A 22,221-nucleotide genomic window follows, 5' to 3' on the forward strand; every position below is an offset into this window, starting at 1 on the left:
AAAGTACGCGACATAAAATAACCGTCACCTTGTATAACAAGTGACGGTAAAAGCGATTTTCCGTCGCTTGGAGCGCTGGGGTAACAACTGGAATCTATCAAAGAGGCGGGAAGTTCAACATACGTTTCAATGGCGATGAATTTGCACTAAAATGGACAAATGACCAGCTGCTTGTGCATGGGCCCCCAATCTCCAAAATTCATAACGGGCAACCGAAGGCGTGATATTTCCTTTCGATTAAGATATCCCTGGCCCTTCTAAGCCTAATTCTTGGAGAGTTATGTGGAATATGGCGGCATCGGCTACACTGTATGTGGGCCCAGTAATAACCATTTCAATGGAGTATCAAATAACAAATCTTATCCTGCAAAAATATGGAATACGGAAATTTCCCAGACAGAACTTTTAATAACCCCTGGAGTCCTGAAAGGATGTTTGAATGTTTCATCATTTGTCAAACTCATAATTTTCAATTCAATTTTAAGTGTTTAAAAGATTTAACCACCCAAAAGTATAATTTTCGCGTAATGGCTAACCAGTTTATACTTACCTTAGGTCATTTCTATGAATACCACTTTGCTAAAAAGCAATTCACACCTTAAGATTCGCGTGCAAAAACTCTGAATGGTTTTTTTATCTAACATTATTTATTTACATATTTCACGCCTTATCACAGAAAAAGTAGGAATTCGACACACAGTTGGTTTTCGTAAATATACATAATTATTAAAACTACTCAATACAGAGATATATGTTAATAAGATATTAATTACGAATGAAAAAGTTTTAAAATACTGATGTAGGCATATAATGCGGGCTGGGAGTTTGGAATTTTGTCGTTATTCAATTTCAAAACGTTTAAATTGAGATACCTTTCGTCATTTGGTTTTTAAAAATTAAAATTTGCAATAGCGGGGTTAAATAACGAATTATAAGATCTCCCACGATAATTGTTTCCTTTGTTAAAGCTATAAATTGTTTTTTTTTTTAAATTTCGCTATATCGTTTTTTTTTGTTAATTATGTACATAGTTACAATCTACTCCTTTTTAGAGATTTTTCTAATTAATGTTCTTATCCTATTTAATCGTAAAGAATGGTAAAATATTTTTTACAAAAAATACACGGGGGTATGGCTATATGGTACAGATTAAAAGGTCGACAAAATAAGGGAAGGGGAAATTGGGGAATGGCCAACTTTTTTTCGAATGTACGAGATGGATTCTTCAAGTTGTTTTTCTTCATTAGAATTTTGTTAGAAACTACCGAGTTCTTTGTGGTTACGGGTAGAACTCGTTAGAAACGTCTGAGTGGTTTTTATCGGTTCTACGTTGCTTTTAACGGCGATCGACTTTTCTTTATTTCGTCTGCCTATTCAAAAGTGATTTATTAGAAATTTATTCGTTGTAGCGAGAATGAATTCAGGTTTCCCAAAATGGCACACTTTTAAAAAATAATGGCCTAAAACGGCCAATTTTAACACTATTAAAAAGCTGTTTTTTATTGGTTTGGAAAAACTTCCAGTGGGAACGTAGATTAAATTTTAATTCATATTTGGATTATCCAGAATTGTAGAATATTTTACTACAATGTTTTATATTGCGCCTCCTATCGGGGCAAATACGGTCGTTGCGATATAAAAAAAACAATTATAGCCAAATTTTTCAAAAAAAAAACAAATTTTATAGCCAAATTTTCAAATAATAGAGTTTAAAATGTTATAGCCAAATTGTAATAAAATAAGAGTTTAAAATGTTATAGCCAAATTTTAATAAAATAGAGTTTAAAATTTTATGGAAGCGCGAATTTTCGGTCCAATAATTTCTATATATAAACAATAAAAAAAACAAAACAAGTGTAATTGTTTTTAGCCGGGCCGTAGCTAACAAAAATTGCGCCCGGGACGAATGAAAATTTGGCGCCACCAAATGTACTAGAATAATACTAAAAGAAAAATGATATGTTTGGGGCCCCTAGACCCTAGCTACGGCCCTGGGTTTTAGCAGAATTGCGTTCTAACATTAGGGTAGCCACGCGTAATTTTTATCCTCGTTTTCATTCAAATTTCCCTCCGATTTAAACATTTTAATAATTAATAAAATAATTATTTAAATAAATAAATAAATTAAATAATAATAATAATTATTCTATAATCCGAAAATATCGCCCAAGTATTTTTCCCCGCAAAGCGCTTTGAAAAGGAACCCAATCGGGCGGGTTAACCACACATCTGGCCACTCTGCCTAAGGTCGTACCGGAGGGTCTTCCCCCTTACTAGGATAATGGAGCAAAGAGAACACGAGGCTATATTAGCGAACGCACCATTTTAGCTTGGATCCTCCTGAGTTTCATTTCCGTTTTTAGAATTTCTTTTCTTCTATTTTCCAAATCCTAAAATGGCAAAAAAAGTTTTGGAAAACATTGATATGTTTATTTTATTAGAAACGATCGATAGGTAACGAAATACTGTTGGTTAGCTGTTGAACTTTAGAAAGTTTTAATAGCCAGTTAACCCGTGCAAGGTGTGGTTGCGTTAAAGAGCAAACGCGTAGCAGCTAGGAGCAACAAATACAATAAGAACGCAGCTAGCCTTTAAACACGCTAACGCAGTGATGTGTACAAATTTCATTGGACGAATCTTTCGCTGAACGTTTTACGGGCGGTGGGAAGACAATTTCCAATTTTTCCCCTTCCGACGGCAGCAAGCGCTAAAGCGTCTAGCCAATGAGAAATGTACGCGAGAAAATCAACGACTTTCGACGAGTTGCGTTCTCCTTGTGTGGGGTGCTGTGTTTGTTGCTCCTAGCTAGCTGCAGAGTCCTTGAAAGTTAGAATAGTGACTAAACCTATCTAAGGAGTGAGTATTTTAGTAAGTTAAAATAAAGGCTAAATTCAAAACAATCCTGAATAGGTGTTTCTATAAAATACGGGAGGTCACGTGTAAATGTTTTATCTACCTCATTTAGCTATAGTTATTGAATATTGAGACCACGAACTCGAGTCAATATGGATTTTGGAAATATAAGTCCACGTGCGAAACGCGCGTGCCAATGAAGTAGCATTAAGCTCGAGAAAAAAAATTAAAATTAAAAAATTAAAATTAAAATTTATAATTTGTAGAAATTAAGAAAAAAGAAGTAGCTGAAACTGTTAAGCTGGACGTCATTTCAGGATTTTTCAGGAGTGGGCAGAATTTGAGTGTGCGGGGATCTGGGAAAACACGTACGTGTTTTCAAAATGCAAAAACGTATCAAATTTAAATTTTTTTAAACTTTTAATCGAAATAGTTATTTCATAATTGATAGTTATTTTCAGAATAATAAACAATGAATGCATGATGTAGTTAAATGCAAATGCATAAAAATTTAAGGGGGGGGGGGCAATTCCCATTGATTTTTCCCAATGGGGGCTTCGGCCCCGCCGCCCCCATGAGATCGGCGCCACTGATCTCAAATGAGTCAAATCCAATAGAAAGTAATCTATGAATAACCCATTCTCCGGGAAATTTTTTGGTAACTTTCATACTCTGCGTAAGGCAAAAACGAACGCCAGCGGTAATGTATATACAGTATATATACAGGATGGAAGCCTCAGCCGTGGTCCAGCCTCGGTACTTCTCCTAGTACACCAGAGTGTTGCGGGTGGAACACTTCTACAGGCGCTGGTTCGCCCATTTAATCCGTTATTTAACTATCCAGATAGAATTTAGGATTATTTTCATTTTCAGTTTTAAATCATTATCTGCTATCGCGGAAACCAAGTGCGTAACTTTGTTCTTACCAAAATTAGTTAACTGACAATTAAATAACGGATTAAATGTCCGAAGCAGCGCCTGTAGAAGTGTGCCACCCGCAGCACTCTGGTGTACTAGGAGAAGTACCGAGGCTGGACCACGGCTGAGGCTTCCACCCTGTATATATATATAGTTTTTGCGGCGCCCAAGGGCCCCTAATTTTTCTAGGGCATCGAAATATAGCACACCATTAGAGATTACGTAAATACGTAATTTAAAAAAGAAATTAAATTTTTAAGTAATAATTAGAGTGCGTTAATCAACACCCGAAATCGGAAAAGGGGGGATGTTGCGCCCCCTATTTATCTGACGCAGCTGAAACTTTCCCACAATGTAGAGGTATAGCAGTAATAAAGAATCGAAATTTAAAAGTCAAACGGATCCAAAGTTATAAGAGTGCGTATTGTTTAAAAAGTTTTTAAGGGGGGTCGGATGAAAAGAGCTGACGAATAGCCGCTAACTACTTTTAACCAGCGGAACTTGGTTGCGCACACAGTTGTATAGAGAAAATCCTAATCATTATTCCTAGAGAAAACGTCATTGTTATGTCACTCCATTAAAAAGATATGGAAGGTGTTGCTAATGTGGACGCCAACATAACACATCACAACTTCTCCTAGTACACCAGAGTACTGCGGGTGGAACACTTCTACAGGCGCTGGTAGGCCAAAAATAGACCAATGGGAGAATTGGAAGCCTCAGCCATGGTCCAGCCTCGGTACTTTTCCTAGTCTAAAATTAGACCAATGGGATAATTAGAAGCGCTACTTCCAAATGCTTTATCGGGCGATTAGATAAAGATGCGCTTATAATTATCCCATTGGTATATTTGTGGAATACCAGCTCCTGTAGAAGTGTTCGACCCGCAGCACTCTGGTGTACTAGGAGAAGTACCGAGGCTGGACCACGGCTGAAGCTTCCACCCTGTATATACATATCATGTGGAACTAAAAACGCGGAATATGCCTTCGAGGCGGTTACAAAATGAAGACTTAATCTAGATGCGAGAAAATATCATACCTGTTGTAAAAATAAGATTTTACCGTTCTTGAACGGCATGGGCAAAGGTTTTTCTCTGGCAGCCCGGATGAAAGGTAACTAGAAATCGAATTAATGTTAAGTTTGATTTTCTTTCGTTATAATAGCTATTTTCGGAAAAACAAAATGTCTCACTTCTTTGTTAGATTTTTTGGTGAGCAATTCGACTTGTTCCTTGGCGCAACTTTCCTTCTACGAGAAGAGTCTATTTAACATTCGGTTTCATTCGTTGAGAATAGACGATGAATAAATGAACCTACTTCGTGAGCCCAGAACTCGTCCTCGTAGTTACCGTTGTAGGAAGAGGAGGAATCCGACTTGTTCGTTTCGTCGGCGCTGTGATGACCGTTGTGGTTCATGTCCCCGTTCTGGTTGGCGATCGTCGACTTGGATTCTTTGCAGGAGACGCGGTTGTCCGGCAAACCTATAATCACGTACCATTGAGGGTCACGTACTCACGTTCCAGTTTGAAAGTTATATCTATCTTACCAGAACAGTGTTTCGAAAATTTTCGAATTTCTTCTTCCAGTTTCTGTATTCGTTCGGATTGTTGACTGATTGTTTGTTGATGTTGTTCTTTGACGCACTGCTCTCCCACCGACAGCAATTTCTCTTCCTAAAACAACCAAACCCGACAGTATTACCGGTTTGCCAATTTGACGACTGGTTTCCGGAGCGAGGGGTAAGACACTTATGGTTTTTGTGTACACCGGGAGTTCGAACTCTGCAGAGTTCAAGGGTGAGTTCAAGGGTGAGTTCAAGGGTGAGTTCAAGGGTGAGTTCAAGGGTGAGTTCAAGGGTGAGTTCAAGGGTGAGTTCAAGGGTGAGTTCAAGGGTGAGTTCAAGGGTGAGTTCGCGGGAGTTCTCGAGAGTTCGGTGGGAGTTCGCGAGAGTTCGCGGGAGTTCAGGGGAGTTCATAAGAGTTCCAATAGCAAATGTACACCTGAGTTCTAGAGTGTCTTACCCCTCGTTCCGGAGTTTGGTATACCTCAGTTTGGCTGGCTCGTTGCATCATAGTCCTCTGTTGATATTGCGCTTGCAATTGCTGTAACAACTTGCTTTTAGTCCTTAGTTCGGCTTCGCAACGACTCAAGTCTCCCAAAAGAGATCTGCGAGAGGATATTTTTTCAATTAGTCGGGATTGGTCGAGTATTTGCCTACAAGTACTGACTTGATGTTTTGTATTTGTTGACTAATGACGACTCCCTTCACTTCTACCAGTTCCGAGAGGTGGAGGAGTTCGCCTCGCAAATGCTTTATTTCCATGTCCTTCTCCTAAGAAACGACACTGTTAAAGCTGGTTCGCACGGGCTGTGTTTTCTTGATTTTCTCGTTTTACCGCCTTTTCCCGTTGCTATTTCGCACTGTACACGCGGACATAATTTGCCGTATTTTACCGCCGCCAGCGCGGCCGATCAACGAGAAAACGAAAAAAAAATGTTGAAATATCGCTACTTTATTTTCCCGGTTAATTTAAGCACTTTGAGCTCATCCAATCAGCGAGCGTTACGTTGTCACGTGATATAAGGACCCATTTTGAAAGTCTTTAACAGTGACTGGCAACCAAAAATAATTTCAGCAATCCTCAGTCAGTGGCTAGTCAAAATATTTTTTTTTGTTTCTATATATATTTTAGTATTCTCAATATTGTCATTGTAAAAAATATTAATAACAAAAAAGTATAGTTTTTATATATCAAGTTGATTATGTACATTGGTATAAATACTTTTAAGAGCCGCCCTGTTACAAAAGGGTGTATTTCAGACGGAAAATAAAAAAACCTTTTTTTTTGGCTAACGAATTTTTGCGTCTATCACGTGACGGCATAACGCTCGCTGACTGGTCGAGCCCAACGCGCCTCAAAGAATAGGATCTCCGTTTTCTCGGGTACGTTCAGTAACGCGAATCTGGGAAAAATCGGTTTTTACTTGATGTTTGCTTGATGACCGCTCATCGTCATAGTGACGTAGGAAGTTACTGAACGGTGTTATTTTAGTCAGCGCTGTTTTTAAAGATGGCGGCTATAAATGTTAACACCGACGCGTTTGACGTCAAGTCATCAAAAAAACCTTCTCGCCGAGATGGTTTTTTTGATGAGCATCGGATGCCTATCGTGACGTCAAATCGGAAACGTGAAAAATCGTACAGTAACAAAATGTTGGCATCGATTACTCAGCGATGTTTTTGATGAGCGTTACTGAACGTACCCCTTGTTTACCAGCCGCGCTCGCTGCGGTAAAAACCGGCAAATTACGTCCGTATGTACAGTCGTTTTCCTGCGCGCCAGAACAACGAGAAGAGGCGTTAAAACGAGAAAATCAGGAAAACACTGGCCGCGTGAAGCAGCCTTTAGACCAAAGAATATAAAGCCCCAGGAATGGAAGCTGTAGCTCCGTCTAGTGGAACTTTTGCGCCTCTCGTTTTTAAAGAGAGACCGTGTTGCGTTAACCGTTTCCGGTAAACCGGTTACTCTGATTTGCTTTGCTGGAAGTTTCTAGCTCAGCCAAAACACGCGGCTAATAATATCAATCCTTCCATTCCTGGGGCTTTATATTCTTTGTTTAGACCGCCGATGACGCCTAATTAGAAAAGACTTACTTTGACGAGTCCCTGCCATTCGCGGGTCTCTTTCAAGATCTTGTCCGACGCCTCCGATTTGAGCGACAGCAAATGGGCCATCGTCCCCTGCGTTTCCCGCTTCACTTCTTGGATGATGGCGTCTTTATTCTTCAGTTCTTGCTTGTAGTTTTTGTTGGCCTCTCGCAGTTTGTCGATGTATTCGATGACATCGTCATCGTGATCCGTTTGCGCGCATTGGTCGCTAAGGCGGATCTCAACCAACGGAATGGAAACCTCCGCTTGCAGATCTGAATTTTTAATAGCGTCATAAGTCTATAATATTATTCCATAAGTTTGGGGAATATTTTACTGAGAGCTAGTAACGGAGTGACGTCATCACAAGAAGAAAATCTCCCCCTAGCGAGGCGCTGTCAAAGGCTACGTGTGAGGCGGGAGCGAGCGGACGCAAAATGGCGACGAAGCCCGTAATGCAGTCTGTCTCGTGAATAGCTCTCAGTAAAACTTTAGCATATGAAGAATAGGAAGTGTCACACTTATGTAAAAATATTATACACTTATGGTAGCGTATATTAGCGCCAGTGGCAGTTCACGTATAGAAATAGTACTAAGGTTTAAAATTTGATTTTTATCGGGATCGTTTTAAATATAAATTTCGTCGAGATAAGATGATTAATCTTAATTATTTCAAAATAAAGAAATATTAAATAATCAGCTAGGCTAATACCCTAAGTCATCTAGCGACTTTTAAAGCCATTAATACAGGTGGCCGGGTTACAGTGCGTAGGAGGGTGGTGGAAAGTCCTTCATGCCACGTGAGCCAACAGCTCCCTACACCAAGGAGCAACCAACATAGCACCTCACACAAGGAGAACGCAACCCGTCAAAAGCCGTGCATTTTCTCGTGTACAGTTTTCATTGTTTAGACGCTTTAATAATCAGCTAGGCTAATACCCAAGGCACACCCTTAGGCCTAAGTCATCAAGCGACTTTTAAAGCCATTAATCCAGGTGGCCGGGCTACAATGCGTATGAGGGTGGTGGCAAGCCCTTCATGCCACTCGAGCCAACAGCTCCCTACACTAACTATTACCGTTAACCTCAACAAGTTTTTATGGAAGGGGAAACCGAAGAACTCGGGGATTTAGCGCCTGCTGCCGTCGGAAGGGGAAAATTCGGATATTGTCTTCCTCCCCGCCTGTAAAACATTCAGCGTAAAGGTTCGTCCAATGAAATTTGTACACAACACGGCGTTAGTGTGTTAAAAGGCTGGCTGCGTTCTCCTTGTGTTTGTTGCTCCTAGCCTACACGAACTAATAATAGAGGCGGTGACTGTTTACCCGTGATCCTTTCGCAATTTGATTTTTATAGCCTAGACGGACACTTCTTTCGCGAGAAAATATTATATACTTTTGGTTAAATTCGTTTCCAATTCGAATAAAGGAATTTAATATTCATAAAATTTTCTAACAATATGCTTTTAACGCGGTACTTAATCTCGAAAAAGTAAAATCTAAGGGATAAAATGAGGTTTTTTTACGGTATAGAATTTTTATAAAAACAAGTTTAGTTGCTTAAATTATTTCGTACCAAGAATATGGGTGTATAACATTAACCGTTGGTACCATCGTTCGCGTTTTAATCACAAAACGTAAACATTTGGGCGTAAGTGCCAGGAAAAAATCTACGGGCTTCAAAATAATAAAGTACGGGATGTTGGGTTTTAGGATTTCCGCGGGCCCATATTCTTGGTTGAACTTTGTACGTAATGGTCGCCTGTTAGGCGTATAATAATTACCTCCGATTTGTTCTTGCAAATCCCTGACGCATCGCTCTTTAACTTGTAAAGTTTTCTGCGTGCACTCCAAGTCCTCCCTTAATTGTCGCAACATGGCATTCTGCAACTCAACGTTCTGTTTCCAGGCCGCTATCTCGTCTTGGTAGCGAATCTCCTTACTGGCCCATTGCTGTTCTTCCGATTTTAACTCTTCCAATTGTTCCGCCACCCCGCAGGCCACCTTCATATGTTGTTCCTTTACTTCTTGCATTTCCAAAACGGCCTACTCAAAGAAAGCATTTAATACGATATACATACTATTAGCGTTTTCCATTTGACTGCTCTCGAGCGCTCTAGATTGCTCTGATCAACATTTTACGTTCCATTCGCGTGCTCGGATCTGCTCCGATCAAGTTTCGCGTGTTCCATTTCCCGCTCTCGGGTGCTCCGAGATCGCCCAAAACCGATCTGCCGATTTCGACAGATCAACGGATCGAGATCGAGATCGGAGAAATGTTTTTGGATTTTTTGTCAAAATGGCCGACCAAGACGAAAATTCATATTACTAGCAGACGAAAAACAACAAAGCGCTGGAATATTTTAATGGAATGTTCCATTTTCGGTTTTACTCTAATCGATTGGGGCGAGATCTATGACGTCAAAGACATATTCGGAGCGAATCTCGAGCAATCAAATGGAAAACGCTATTAATGACGAGCATTACCGTCTCCAGTTCCTGAAGTTTCTCGATGATTTTGGCGCCGGCCAATTCGGTTTGTACGTGTCGGCTTTCGTTGGACGCGGTTTTGGCGTCTCGTTTTTTGGGAGTATCGGCGGCCGGTTTTGGGTTGGCGTCGCCCTCGCTCATAGAGCTGTCGCTGGTAGATAAGCTGAGATTAATTTGGCTCCTCAAGGCCGAGTTTTCGCAGCGCAGCCTGAAGATTTCTTTGGAAGAGGCGCTTTCGGTTTCGAGCTGGCGGCATCGATCGCTGTCCCCCGACGATTTGTTGGCCGCTTGCAACTTGGACGAGCAGGTAGACGAGTCTTCGCTTTCTTCTTCCCGCTCCTCGTATTCTTCTTCTTCTTGGCTGGAGCAGATCTCGCCGGGGTCATCGTCTATCGTCTCTCTGTTGAGCGGCGCGTCTTCGTTGTCTCCCGACGAGCAGTCCGAGCTCTCGTTATCTTCGCGCTTATTATTGCAGGGGCTGCCGCAATTATTTCCCTCTTCGAGACAGCAAAAGTTCAACTCCGCGGCGGTCTCACGTTCTCCGTACTCGTCGGACACTCGCTTGACCACGAACTCGATTAGGCTCTGGACGTACTTTTCCAGTTTGGATTCTATCTTGGAAGCCACGCTCTTGGGCGGTTTCTCCTTCCCCCGCGTGACGGGGGACTCCAGCCGCACGAAACTGTCGATTTCCTCCAAACATCCTTCCACGAAGGCGACGGCCTCCTCGGAGTTGTTCAGGGACTCGAAGGAGTCTTCCGGCGCCGAGTCTTCGTCGATTTGTCCCGGAGTCTCGTCGGAGCTGTCGTCTTTCCTTTCGTCCGACAAACTCAGGACGGGCTCGTCGGAACCGGAAACGTCGGAGTCGCAACTGGCCTCGTCCGTCAAATTGGAGTTGCCCGAATCGGAAGACATTTTGTCGCGGGGGCCCTCGCCACTGCCGCCCACGACGGCTCTGGCTCCACTTTCTTCGCTCTTCGTTTCGCTGGCCGTTTTGGCGCTTCCGCTTTTGGAGCTGTCCTCGACTTCGGCCGTCGAAATGGTGGAGTCCGACCCTCCGGGAGAGGGCAGAGCTCGCTGCTTGAGGCGTTCCGCGTTTTCGGCGTGGCACGTCTCCTCGCAAATTCCCTCGTCGTCCACGACGGGGTCGATGTCCTTGCCTATGACGCGGGCGATGATGTTGTCGCTGAAATTAAAAGTATCGTTGTCTATCGTCGTGATGACGTCGTCCGTGCTGGAAGACGTTTGCTCGATCAAACTCAGGTTTTCCTCCTTCATGACCAAGGCAAGTGCTTCCCCGAAATGATCCGTTTTCGAGAGATTGTTGAGTCGCGATCTCGACTCCGAATTGCTGTTGGGTTCCGTTTCGTCGTTGATCACCTTATCGTTTAAATCGGACTTTTCGCCGCCGTTTTCAACGTTGACCGAATTGAAGTAGCCTTCCAGATGAGGTCCTTCCCCGTCGTCCTCGCTGTCGGATTCCAGGATGATGGACAACATGTCGTCCTCGCCGGCCTCTCCCTGTTCCGCGTAGTATTCGCATATTTCGACGTGGATATTGTCGTCGTCCGCCGAAGCGTCCTCGGTCAGCTCTTGGGTCGTTTCCTCCTCGATCATGGGGTAAATGAAGCTGCTCCTTGGAGACAAATAGGCGTTGTTTTTGAAACGGTTGTCTCCGTTTCCGGAGCCGGAAGCCCCTTGTTTGGCTTCGTCGTCCGCCGCCTCTTCCTCGCCGCCTTCTAAATCTTCGTTGCTTTGATCGGCTCTGGAACGACCCGAGTTATAACCGGAATCGCTACTGGTTTTGTCGCGGGAACCCCTCTGGTCGGAAGCCGCGTCTTGTTCGGAAGTTTCGGAGTCGTTCTCGTTGGAAGATTCGCGGGGGAAGTTGACCTCTTCCCGTTTGGGGTCGCTCCGCTTTTTCCCCGGGAAGACTCGCTCGTTGGTGGCGCTCTCGTCGACGGACTCTCCCTCGTCGGAGATACTGGCCAGTTTGCTCATCAGAATGTCCCATTCGAAGGGCTCGCTGCGGACGCTCTCCTTCTCGAACACCGTCTCCGTGGCCAGCAAAGATCGGTTGGACTCGCCGCTGTAAAAGCCGCCGCCGTTGTCCTTATTGGGTGATGATATCTCTCCGCGCGCTTCGGGTGAGCCGTTTCGATGTTCGCTACCGCACTCCAGAGACGACGACCTTTTGTTGCATTTGGCGCAGTTGTTGTTGTCTGAAATCATTAACAAGATGTCACGCACTATCGATGCGTTAAGAATATCTAGAATATCAAAAATTGGAGCAACGAGTGATTTATGGGTAGAATCTAGGAGCAACAAACACAAGGAGAACGCAGCTAGCCTATAAACACGCTAACGAAGGGTTGTGTACGAATTTCATTGAACGAGCGTCACGAGCCTTTACCCTGAACGTTTTACGGGCGGGGGAAGACAATTTCCGAATTTCCCCCTTCCGACGGCAGCAGGCGCTAAACCGTTTAGCCAATGAAAAACGTACACAAGAAAATCCACGACTTTTGACGGGTTGCGTTCTCCTTGTGTGGGGTGTTGTGTTTGTTGCTCCTAGGTAGAATAAACTAGGAATATGAAAACTAGGAATATGAAAACTCGGTACCCTGGAATAGAAAAGTGTATTCCCCCACTACAAGCTCCCCTCTCTCTCTCTACGGCAACGCAGCGCGAGCCAGAATCGCAGACATACGAGTTTAGCGCCACCTTTTCTACATGTTTTTAAAACATTCATCTGCTAGTTTTCGAATATTAAAATTCATTGTCTATTCCTACTAAAAAGACGGGACTAGAAATACGCGAATAGAAAAACTAGCAGACGAAAAGCCGATTAAAAGTGTAAAGGTTCTACGATAGATGGCGATACTTGTTATGTCCGTAAATTTTTTACTGCCCCGCCTAAAACGGGAGACGACTACTCCAGGTTTACTTAAATCCTCCTAGGAATAAATAGAGATCCAAACAAATCTGGGATTCGCGGGACACATTTTATTTGAGTAGGAGAATTAGGCTTAAGTTTCAACTTTATCCAATCGTGTTGGCGCCATATGTTTCTATAAGCAGACACTTTTGCAAAATATATTAAGGTTTATTTTTCCAATAACACGATAGATGCCGCCAGCACGATGTGATTAAGTTCATTTACTAGGCCTAACTCTCCAACTCAACAAATAGATCGATTTACAATTTTTAAGGGGCAAAGACGACTTTAAAGGAATAATGTTCATCCGAGGTAACGTGGTGATGGCGTTATTTGTTAGTAGATGGCGCTCTGATAGCAGCATGACGTCATAATTTTGATTTTCAACGATTGGTTGAAAGTTTTCAGTTTTTAGTCGAGAATGGTTTTGTCGAGATTTAAAATACCAAATTCTCTTCCCTGATTGGATCTTGGAGGAGGGAAGTATTCTGAAGTGGAAAATCCCATAGCGGTAATAAGAACGTCCTTTCCCGCCTATTCCTGTTAGAATTACCCAGACTACCCCGGTTAAACCGGTTTTTGGTCGGACGTCAGCTTTATCTGCCATCATTCTGGCTTGATGACGTCCGACCAAAAAGAGCATGATGGGAATTTTACAAAGCCGCGGGTGGCACCCGACTTTTCCACTCCAGAATACTTCTCTCCTCCAAGATTGGATAGTTTAAAATCGTATTATAGTGCAGCTATGTAGGTCGGAGAGTGTTAATTAATTGTTAATTTAAATTACAAAAATTATATATTTTTAAAAGAATTTAAAGTACTATAATTTAGTAATTAATTAATAACTTCTTAAAAAAGTTTATTTTTCATAAACTTTATAGTGTCGCCATCTACCTCAAACATTATTTAATAGGAAGGTACCTCGGATGGATTTCGCCCCTTTTGCATATTTTCCTGTAGGCAATATGTGAATGCGTCTATACTGTCCCGCGAAACGGTAGGTCCTGAAAGGCGGATTTGGATCTCTATTTATTCTACCACTAGCGCCGCCGATCCAACGACGCCGCCACCGATATTTTCTCTTTTCTCTAGTGCCGAACTGCCGCCGCCAAGTCATTTACTTTTCGGCGCGCCGGCGACGCCGCAGCCGATAAATTTTGCTCCCGCCGCCGAATTGTTTTTGATATTTTCTACGTAATTTTTTTCCAAATTTTCAAAAGGGGGGGGGGGGGAGAAACATTTACCCCTTCGCGCCATCACCACCGAAAAAAAAATCAACGCCGCCGAGGATTTTTTAAAAATTATCGCGCCACGCCGCCGCCGGGTGATTTTCGAGACGCCGCCGACCCAAATAAAATCGGCGCTATGCTCTATTTATGGGACAACGAAGACGCCATATTTTTATCAATCGATGTACCATTTTGTCCATTTCTATAGACCTACAGGAAAATATGCAAAAGGGGCGAAATCCATCCGAGGTACCTTCCTATTAAATAATGTTTGAGGTAGATGGCGACACTATAAAGTTTATGAAAAATAAACTTTTTTAAGAAGTTATTAATTAATTACTAAATTATAGTACTTTAAATTCTTTTAAAAATATATAATTTTTGTAATTTAAATTAACAATTAATTAACACTCTCCGACCTACATAGCTGCACTATAATACGATTTTAAACTATCCAATCTTGGAGGAGAGAAGTATTCCGGAGTGGAAAAGTCGGGTGCCACCCGCGGCTTTGTAAAATTCCCATCATGCTCTTTTTGGTCGGACGTCATCAAGCCAGAATGATGGCAGATAAAGCTGACGTCCGACCAAAAACCGGTTTAACCGGGGTAGTCTGGGTAATTCTAACAGGAATAGGCGGGAAAGGACGTTCTTATTACCGCTATGGGATTTTCCACTTCAGAATACTTCCCTCCTCCAAGATCCAATCAGGGAAGAGAATTTGGTATTTTAAATCTCGACAAAACCATTCTCGACTAAAAACTGAAAACTTTCAACCAATCGTTGAAAATCAAAATTATGACGTCATGCTGCTATCAGAGCGCCATCTACTAACAAATAACGCCATCACCACGTTACCTCAGATGAATTTTACCCCTTTAAAGTCGTCTTTGCCCCTTAAAAATTGTAAATCGATCAATAGTCTTATTCGGTAATTCTAAAAAAAGCGTTAGAAAAGCCGCCAACCAGCTTCAAGGGCAACGCAAGTGACAATGCAGCCTTTCCCTCTGTAAAAAAAGCAGAACCATTTTTTCCGAATTTATTTTGTATAAATGCGCCTCTCGCGGTTTTTATGCAAAATCCACGCATTCTTTAGTCGCGAAAATGGCCGAGGAAATTGAAGTTTCCGAGCTTACCGACAAAAGAAATGTAATAAAACAAAGATAATTGTTAAGGGAGACGGGATATAGGACCAAGTGACTGTGTGAGGTTTTGTATTTTCTTAATCCAAGGCGAGGCTAGCGGCAGAGATTTACCCCGTCCAAGGCCTAAGGTTTAGACCTCCATAATTAAAAATATTCAATTGGCAAATAATTTTATTCCGAAACATTGTTAAATCGAAAATATCAACGTCAAACTCTCGGAAACTAACCCAGTTCTTTTCTCCATAATAAATAAATTAAGCTAAGACTATAATCCTGGGTTCTTTGGTGGTGAGCTAAGAATCGAAATTGCACCACGTGGCTACACCAAGGAGAATAAGGTTTTCGCGCTGTATAACATCCTCCTTGGAAAACCAACTTACGACTTGTAGAAGAAAACATAGTTCCATACCAAGCGCCCCCTACAGGGCCACTTGCGTTGCCCTTTAAGAAGTAATTTTGGCGGTCGCCATTTTGGTGTGGAGAACGGCAAAGTTTCTCAGCCGGCCAAAAACCAGATAGCAATGTTGCCAGATTAATAATAATTTGTTCGAAATACGTCGAAAATTACCGAATTTGGTATTCCTGCCAAATGTAAACATAGAAAAATAATATTTAATGTTTAAATAATATACCGACTATGGCGTGACGCCGTACCTTTGGCTATGGCCGCCATGTTGGTTTGCTTTTTTTTAATTGAAAAAAGCATGGCTGATGTACTATCCAGGGGCACCCGCAGGAAGTTTGCAAAGGGGGGCAATCTTTATACCTAGTCAAAAGGGGGAAGGAACTTCATACCTTTATTAGTGCATTTATAGCTCATTAAAGTGGGGGCATTTACCCCGTTTGCCTCCCCCCCTGCGCGCGCCCATGGTACTATCTACGTCATGCTGCCAAGTCCCTATAAAATATCAGAAAAGTGCTCACAAAGTCTTACGGGATAAAAACCTTATTTAATCTAAATTTTTAGACGCAAATATAAAGGTAACATAATTTGAACTTAATTTAAGAAATAACAAATCCCACAAATCACTAAAATGGGAAAATGACCCACTTTCGGACCTAGATCGCCCAATTTAAAATTCATACATCAAGGACCTGTTATTTCCTATCGATGTACGTATCATTCACCAAATTTACTCCCTAACGGTTGAAGAGTTACGTACAATACGGCGGCGATAACGGCTACATCAAACGTGATTTTCAGGGACTTTAAATACTGTTTAAGTTTACTTTTTTACGCTGGTTACCTCGATTGGTTTTTTTTACCTATCACACGAGCCCAAACCTTAACGTTCGCATTTCCCCGCTGTTTGGTTTTGCGCTTGTTGCAGCCTACATGTACTAGTAGGCCACACTTTGAAGAGAGGGGTCGGTCATTTGGCCAAATCCCGTACAAAATTTGGAAAAAAATCCACAAATCCAAAATCCTAGAATTTTGCTCCCATAGACTTTGTATGACAAATCCACAATAAAAAATCCTGGATTTTCAAAAAATCCAAAATCTCGTACACAAAACAGGCAAATGTCCGACCCCTCGCTTTGAAGCTCTCTGACGCTCTTTTAACTCATCGTAGGAAAATGGGGAAAAACAGGCATGTTTCTCAACTCACCCCCTACAACTCCTTAAAAATTGTGTACAAACTAAACCCCCAATAAGCTATAAAAGCAGATCGAAATCAGAATTTGAAGCAGACAAATATTTTAACAAAATTATGAGATAAAAAAGGGCTGTATATAAGAAACTTGGATCAGCAAACTTGGCTGCGTTTGTCGATATGTACCGGAAACACCCGTCGACATCTCCCATGAGGTAATCAGCTATTTTTCATTTTTCATACTTTTTTTGCGATAAATTCACGAGAAATAGCACTGCCGAAATCTGAATTTAGAACTGCAAATCTGAGTTTTAGAACTGCCTAGGTACCTAGGAGCAACAAACACAATGAGAACGCAGCTAGCCTTTAAACACGCTAACCAGTAGCGTAGCCAGGGGGGCACAGGGGGCTCATGCCCCCCCCGAAACGTATGGTCGTACGTACAAATATTTTTATTTTTTTCCTTTTTTCAATGGTGTGCCCCCCCCCCCCCCCGAAACAAAATCCTGGCTTCGCCACTGACGCTAACGAAGGGTTGTGTACGAATTTCATTGGACGAGCGTCACGAGCCTTTACGCTGAACGTTTTACGGGCGGGGGGGGAAGACAATTTCCGAATTTTCCCTTTCCGGCGGTAGCAGGCGCTAAAGCGTCTAGCCAATGAAAAACGTACACAAGAAAATCCATGAGTTTTGACGGGTTGCGTTCTCCTTGTGTGGGGTGTTGTGTTTGTTGCCCCTAGCTAGAACATTACTGCCCACCATTTTAGGCCCCGTTTCTCCATAAGACAAGAAGACCTTTCGCGTAACAGATATCACGTAGAATTTACAATGAATGGTACAGTCGTGTTGTATTAAAATCATTTTAAAAAAGTCTGGAAAGAAACTGACCTCGATCCGTTTCTAGGTGCTTAATGTAGTCCATCTCGTTTTTGTACACCTGTAGCAGGGCTCCTTTCAGATCCTCCAGCGCCTTTTCGCTGACGACCGGAGGCGTTTTGATGACCTCTTCGACAGTGTCGGCCTTCCGTCCGCTCTTGGACAACTTCTCCTTTCGAGGTTCGAGCAAAAGACATTAATCAAGAATCCAGGCGCGCCCGGATAAGATAGTAATAATAATAACAATGTAGGCACGAGCAAATGAAAAAGCGGGTTGATGCGAAGGCGGCCAGGCCGAGAGAAAGAAAGATATCGTAATCACCTCCGCCTTGAGAAGAAACTGCGAAATGACTTCCAACTCGTCCCAGTATTTCTCCGATTGTTGGGAGGTGGTCGCCATTTTTTCTGCCATTTCCTCGAAGACGTACTTGAGAGTGTCGCTCGATAGGTAGTTGGCGTTGATGTTGTGGGTTTGCGACAGCTCCACGAACAGTTCTTGCAGCTGAAAGTTTCCCAATAACAACATCGCGTTATTTTCATTACGTTCGTTTTATCAGGGACCCATTCGGGTTATTTAGTTAGGTGGACCTACTACTCTCGCCGCCCCAGAACCCGAAGATAGTTCAAAACTCAAGGGGGTCTCAATCAGAACGGGGTTGAACTTCAAAACGTATTTCAAATTTCGATTAAAACCATTCATTCTTGAGTTTCAAACCACCAAGTACCCCTTGAAAGATTTGGTAAGAACATTTCCCTTTCAAATTTCCCTTTCAAAAATGGTATGCTAATTTCCCTTTCAAAAATGGTATGCTAATTTCCCTTTCAAAAATGGTAAGATAATTTCCCTTTCAAAAATGATAAGATAATTTCCCCTTAAAATGTCCCTTTCAAAAATGGTAAGATAATTTCCCTTTCAAAAATGATAATATAATTTCCCCTTAAAATGTCCCTTTCAAAAATGGTAACATAATTTCCCTTTCAAAAATGATAAGATAATTTCCCCTTAAAATGTCCCTTTCAAAAATGGTAAGATAATTTCCCTTTCAAAAATGATAATATAATTTCCCCTTAAAATGTCCCTTTCAAAAATGGTAACATAATTTCCCTTTCAAAAATGGTAAGATAGTTTCTCTTTCAAAAATGGTTACCTAATTTCCCTTTAAAAAATGGTTAGATAATTTCCCGTTCAAAAATGGTAAGATAATTTCCCTTTAAAATGTCCCTTTCAAAAATGGTAAGATAATTTCCCTTTCAAAAATGGTAAGATAATTTCCCTTTCAAAAATGGTAAGATAATTTATCTTTCAAAAATGGTTACCTAATTTCCCTTTAAAAAGTGGTAAGATAATTTCCCGTTCAAAAATGGTAAGATAATTTCCCTTTAAAATGTCCCTTTCAAAAATGGTAAGATAATTTCCCTTTCAAAAATGGTAAGATAATTCCCTTTCAAAAATGGTTACCTAATTTCCCTTTAAAAAATGGTTACCTAATTTCCCTTTAAAAAATGGTTACCTAATTTCCCGTTCAAAAATGGTAAGATAATTTCCCGTTAAAAAATGGTAAGATAACTTCCCTTTAAAAAATGGTAAGATAATTTCCCTTTCAAAAATGGTAAGATAATTTCCCTTTCAAAATTGATTTGATCCAAAATCCAAATTTGCATCCAAATGTCATCAAGATATATTCAGTTTAAATCCAATTCTTTTTGGATCAAATTTTTTTTATCAAATGGAACCAAAAGTTGAATCAAATAGAACATTATTTGGATAGTAACTGCCCAATTTTGGATATAATTTTGAAAAAACTTTTATCAACCATTTCCATACTGGTTTTTCATTAGAATTCACTGAATTAATTTTTATAATTTATTACAGGCCTATTGCTGAGTCACTTTTCTCACTTAAAATCAAATTATTAAAATTCTGTCACTAAAAGCAACTTTTTCTAAAATTGGTTCCTATTTATCACTTTTTGGGATTTTTGAGTTTTTAATATTACTTATCTTTAAAAAAATCAAATTCAATTTGTCTTTCTTAAAGCAAAAATGATATTTTTTAGTTATATGGTTAAGCGGGAAGACTACAGTGGCCATTGTCTACTTTCGCGCTATTTCAAGCTGAACTCTTTTAATTTTGTATTTTAACTTATAAAATTAATATTTATGTGTAAAACAGCCTCTTATATAGTGATTAAAATAATTTTGACAATTTGAAATTTAAAGGTAAATAAGTTATTACGTTTTAATTCGGACCCCCGGAGCTAAACAAGTTGGGCAAGCACCCAAACTACCCTTAAGTTAGGACCTTATATCTCGTTAACTGTTAAAATTAGAATTATCAAAATTATTTTAAGCACTAGAGGAAAGTTCAGCCTAATAAAAAAAATATAATTCAATTATGTAATTGTTAAACGAGAAACGTTCAGCTTGAACGAAAAAGAGGCTTTTACCGTATTCTTCCCCCTTAAATAGCTACTAGGTAAGAATAAAAATATGAATATTTTATAACTTCTAAAACTTTAGTTTTTCTTCTTTTTAGTCACTTTTCAGTCACTATTTTTAAAATTGTTAGTCACTTAAATCACAAAATTATGTGTGACTCAGCAACAGTCCTGTTTATTATTATAATAACAAATAAATAATAATAAATTATAATTTATATAGGCACCAATATCCCAAAATTCCCACAGAATTTGAGTAATGAACGTCATGCTGCCAGCTAGGAGCAACAAACACAGCACCTCACAAAAGGATAACTCAACCAAGGATAACACAAGAGACTCAACCCGTCAAAAGTCGTGCATTTTCCTGCGTACATTTTTCATTGGTTAGACGCTTTAGCGCCTGCTGCCGTCGGAAGGGGAAAATGCGGAAATTGTCTCCACCCCCCCCCCCATAAAATTTTCAGCGTAAAGTTCGTCCAATGAAATTTGTACACAACACTGCGTTAGCGTGTTTAAAGGCTAGCTGCGTTCTCCTTGTGTTTGTTGCTCCTAGATGGCAGCATTTAATATTTTTGTAGTTTTTTGTTACTTCTACGTGCAATAATAGCCGTGTTCACACTAGACACTTTTGAAACGTTTGTAAACGGTTCCGAAAGCTAAAAATTAACATTTTCGGTGTTAACTGTATTAATAGCCATACAATAAATACATTCGACAGCAAAATTTTACAATTTGTACTTTCGAAGCAGTTTTAAAACTGTTCCAAAGTGTCTAGTGTGAACGCGGCTAATGTAAATTGTCCAAAACGAAAGCGGCTCGAAAAACGGGCGGGGCTTAAACTACGTCGAATGTATGACGTAACGCGGCTTTACAAATTCATTGGCTTTGTGCCATCGCTAGGAAAACGCGCCGCTTGAAGAAAATTCAGGACACTCACACCGAAAAAAGATTTACCTTTTATTACCTTTTAATTCTTAACCTGAAGATCTTGGAAAACTTAATTCAATTTATCATGTTATTCGCGAAACTTATCTAATTCAGCTTAAAATTACGTATTTTGACGGTTAAAAAAGAGCGCAGAAGGTACGTGAACTTCTATAGAGACAAGGCTTAATGTCGACTAGAAGCCATTGAGTTGGGAATATTAATCTAGAGGTCCAATCAAAACGTCGGATTTTAGTATTTCGCGAAAAAAGTTTTAAAAAAAATAAGAATACTGCCGTCTGCTCCCAAATGACGAGAAAACTTTATCATTTTACCCGTGGCACCGTCTATCTCTCAATGGTTCGTTCAAATAAGACACGTTTTCTGGCAGAAAGATTTTTTTTCAAACATAATGGATAGCGCCACGGGTCATATGATAACGTTTTCTCGTCATTTTAGAGGAGACGGCACATTCGTAATTTTCAAAAACTTGGTTCGCGGGGATCTCTAGATTAATATTCCCAACTCAAAGGTTCCACTTACACAAATTTAAGTCGGGACTGCCAGACATTCTCGATAATAGTACGACCAACTCAATTATTTGAAAATATTGTTACCATTTTACTTTCCGAACTTAACTTTTTATTTAATTTTAAATTATTTATTAAGTAACTATGCAAAAATTCTGTTCAACTATCACAAACATTTAAGAGAGGCTTAGGCGACAGTACTTGCGATAAAGTTAGGTTAGGCTTAGTTCATTAAATTTTTAAAGTTTAGAAATGAAATGGATTTCAGTGAATTTGATTAAAAATCCTCAGCCATTCGCAGTTGCTGGTTATTTTTACTTAATATAATGGTTAATTACAGATCAAAACTTACTAAGCCTCATCATTTAACCGACAACAATGCGCCATTTTGTCAAAATTGAACGTGATCGCTCCAACTCATTCATAACTCGGACGAAAAATAAATAAATTGTAAATAGCATGTTGAAACACTAAATTGTAACCTATAATAAACAAGCAGAATCGAGAACAATCGCTTAATAAAAGTCATTTTTAATTAATTAATTAATAATATAATTATGGGTCTAAATTGAAAATAAAATAAATTCGAACCTATTTAACAAATTAAAACGAACCCCATCCAATCATATTTC

General features: G+C 40.4%; 1 protein-coding gene across 7 annotated transcripts in view; it reads right to left on the reverse strand.

Moving 5' to 3' along the window:
* Positions 1-666: 666 nt before the first annotated feature.
* LOC149925516 (uncharacterized) overlaps positions 667-22,221 on the reverse strand; it is a 60,990-nt gene continuing 39,435 nt past the window's right edge. For 2 of the 7 annotated variants that reach the window (XM_090160754.1, XM_090160753.1), the window contains exons 5-17: positions 18,017-18,196; positions 17,707-17,866; positions 9,908-12,132; positions 9,205-9,466; positions 7,429-7,697; positions 6,002-6,105; positions 5,819-5,939; positions 5,320-5,446; positions 5,091-5,254; positions 4,966-5,022; positions 4,813-4,890; positions 2,322-2,390; positions 667-1,370 (exon numbers count right to left, since the gene is read on the reverse strand). In XM_090160754.1, the coding sequence (XP_090016880.1) occupies positions 1,326-1,370; positions 2,322-2,390; positions 4,813-4,890; positions 4,966-5,022; positions 5,091-5,254; positions 5,320-5,446; positions 5,819-5,939; positions 6,002-6,105; positions 7,429-7,697; positions 9,205-9,466; positions 9,908-12,132; positions 17,707-17,866; positions 18,017-18,196 (3,861 nt within the window). In that variant the 3' untranslated portion in view covers positions 667-1,325. Of the gene's footprint in view, positions 1,371-2,321; positions 2,391-4,812; positions 4,891-4,965; positions 5,036-5,090; positions 5,255-5,319; positions 5,447-5,818; positions 5,940-6,001; positions 6,106-7,428; positions 7,698-9,204; positions 9,467-9,907; positions 12,133-17,706; positions 17,867-18,016; positions 18,197-22,221 lie in introns of those variants that run through there. The other 5 variants (XM_090160756.1, XM_090160755.1, XM_090160757.1 and 2 more) reach the window with 5 other exon arrangements.

The sequence above is a fragment of the Leiobunum rupestre genome, chromosome 10, assembly GCF_980474605.1.
Source record: "Leiobunum rupestre chromosome 10, qqLeiRupe1.1.hap1, whole genome shotgun sequence".
Taxonomy (NCBI): domain Eukaryota; kingdom Metazoa; phylum Arthropoda; class Arachnida; order Opiliones; family Sclerosomatidae; genus Leiobunum; species Leiobunum rupestre.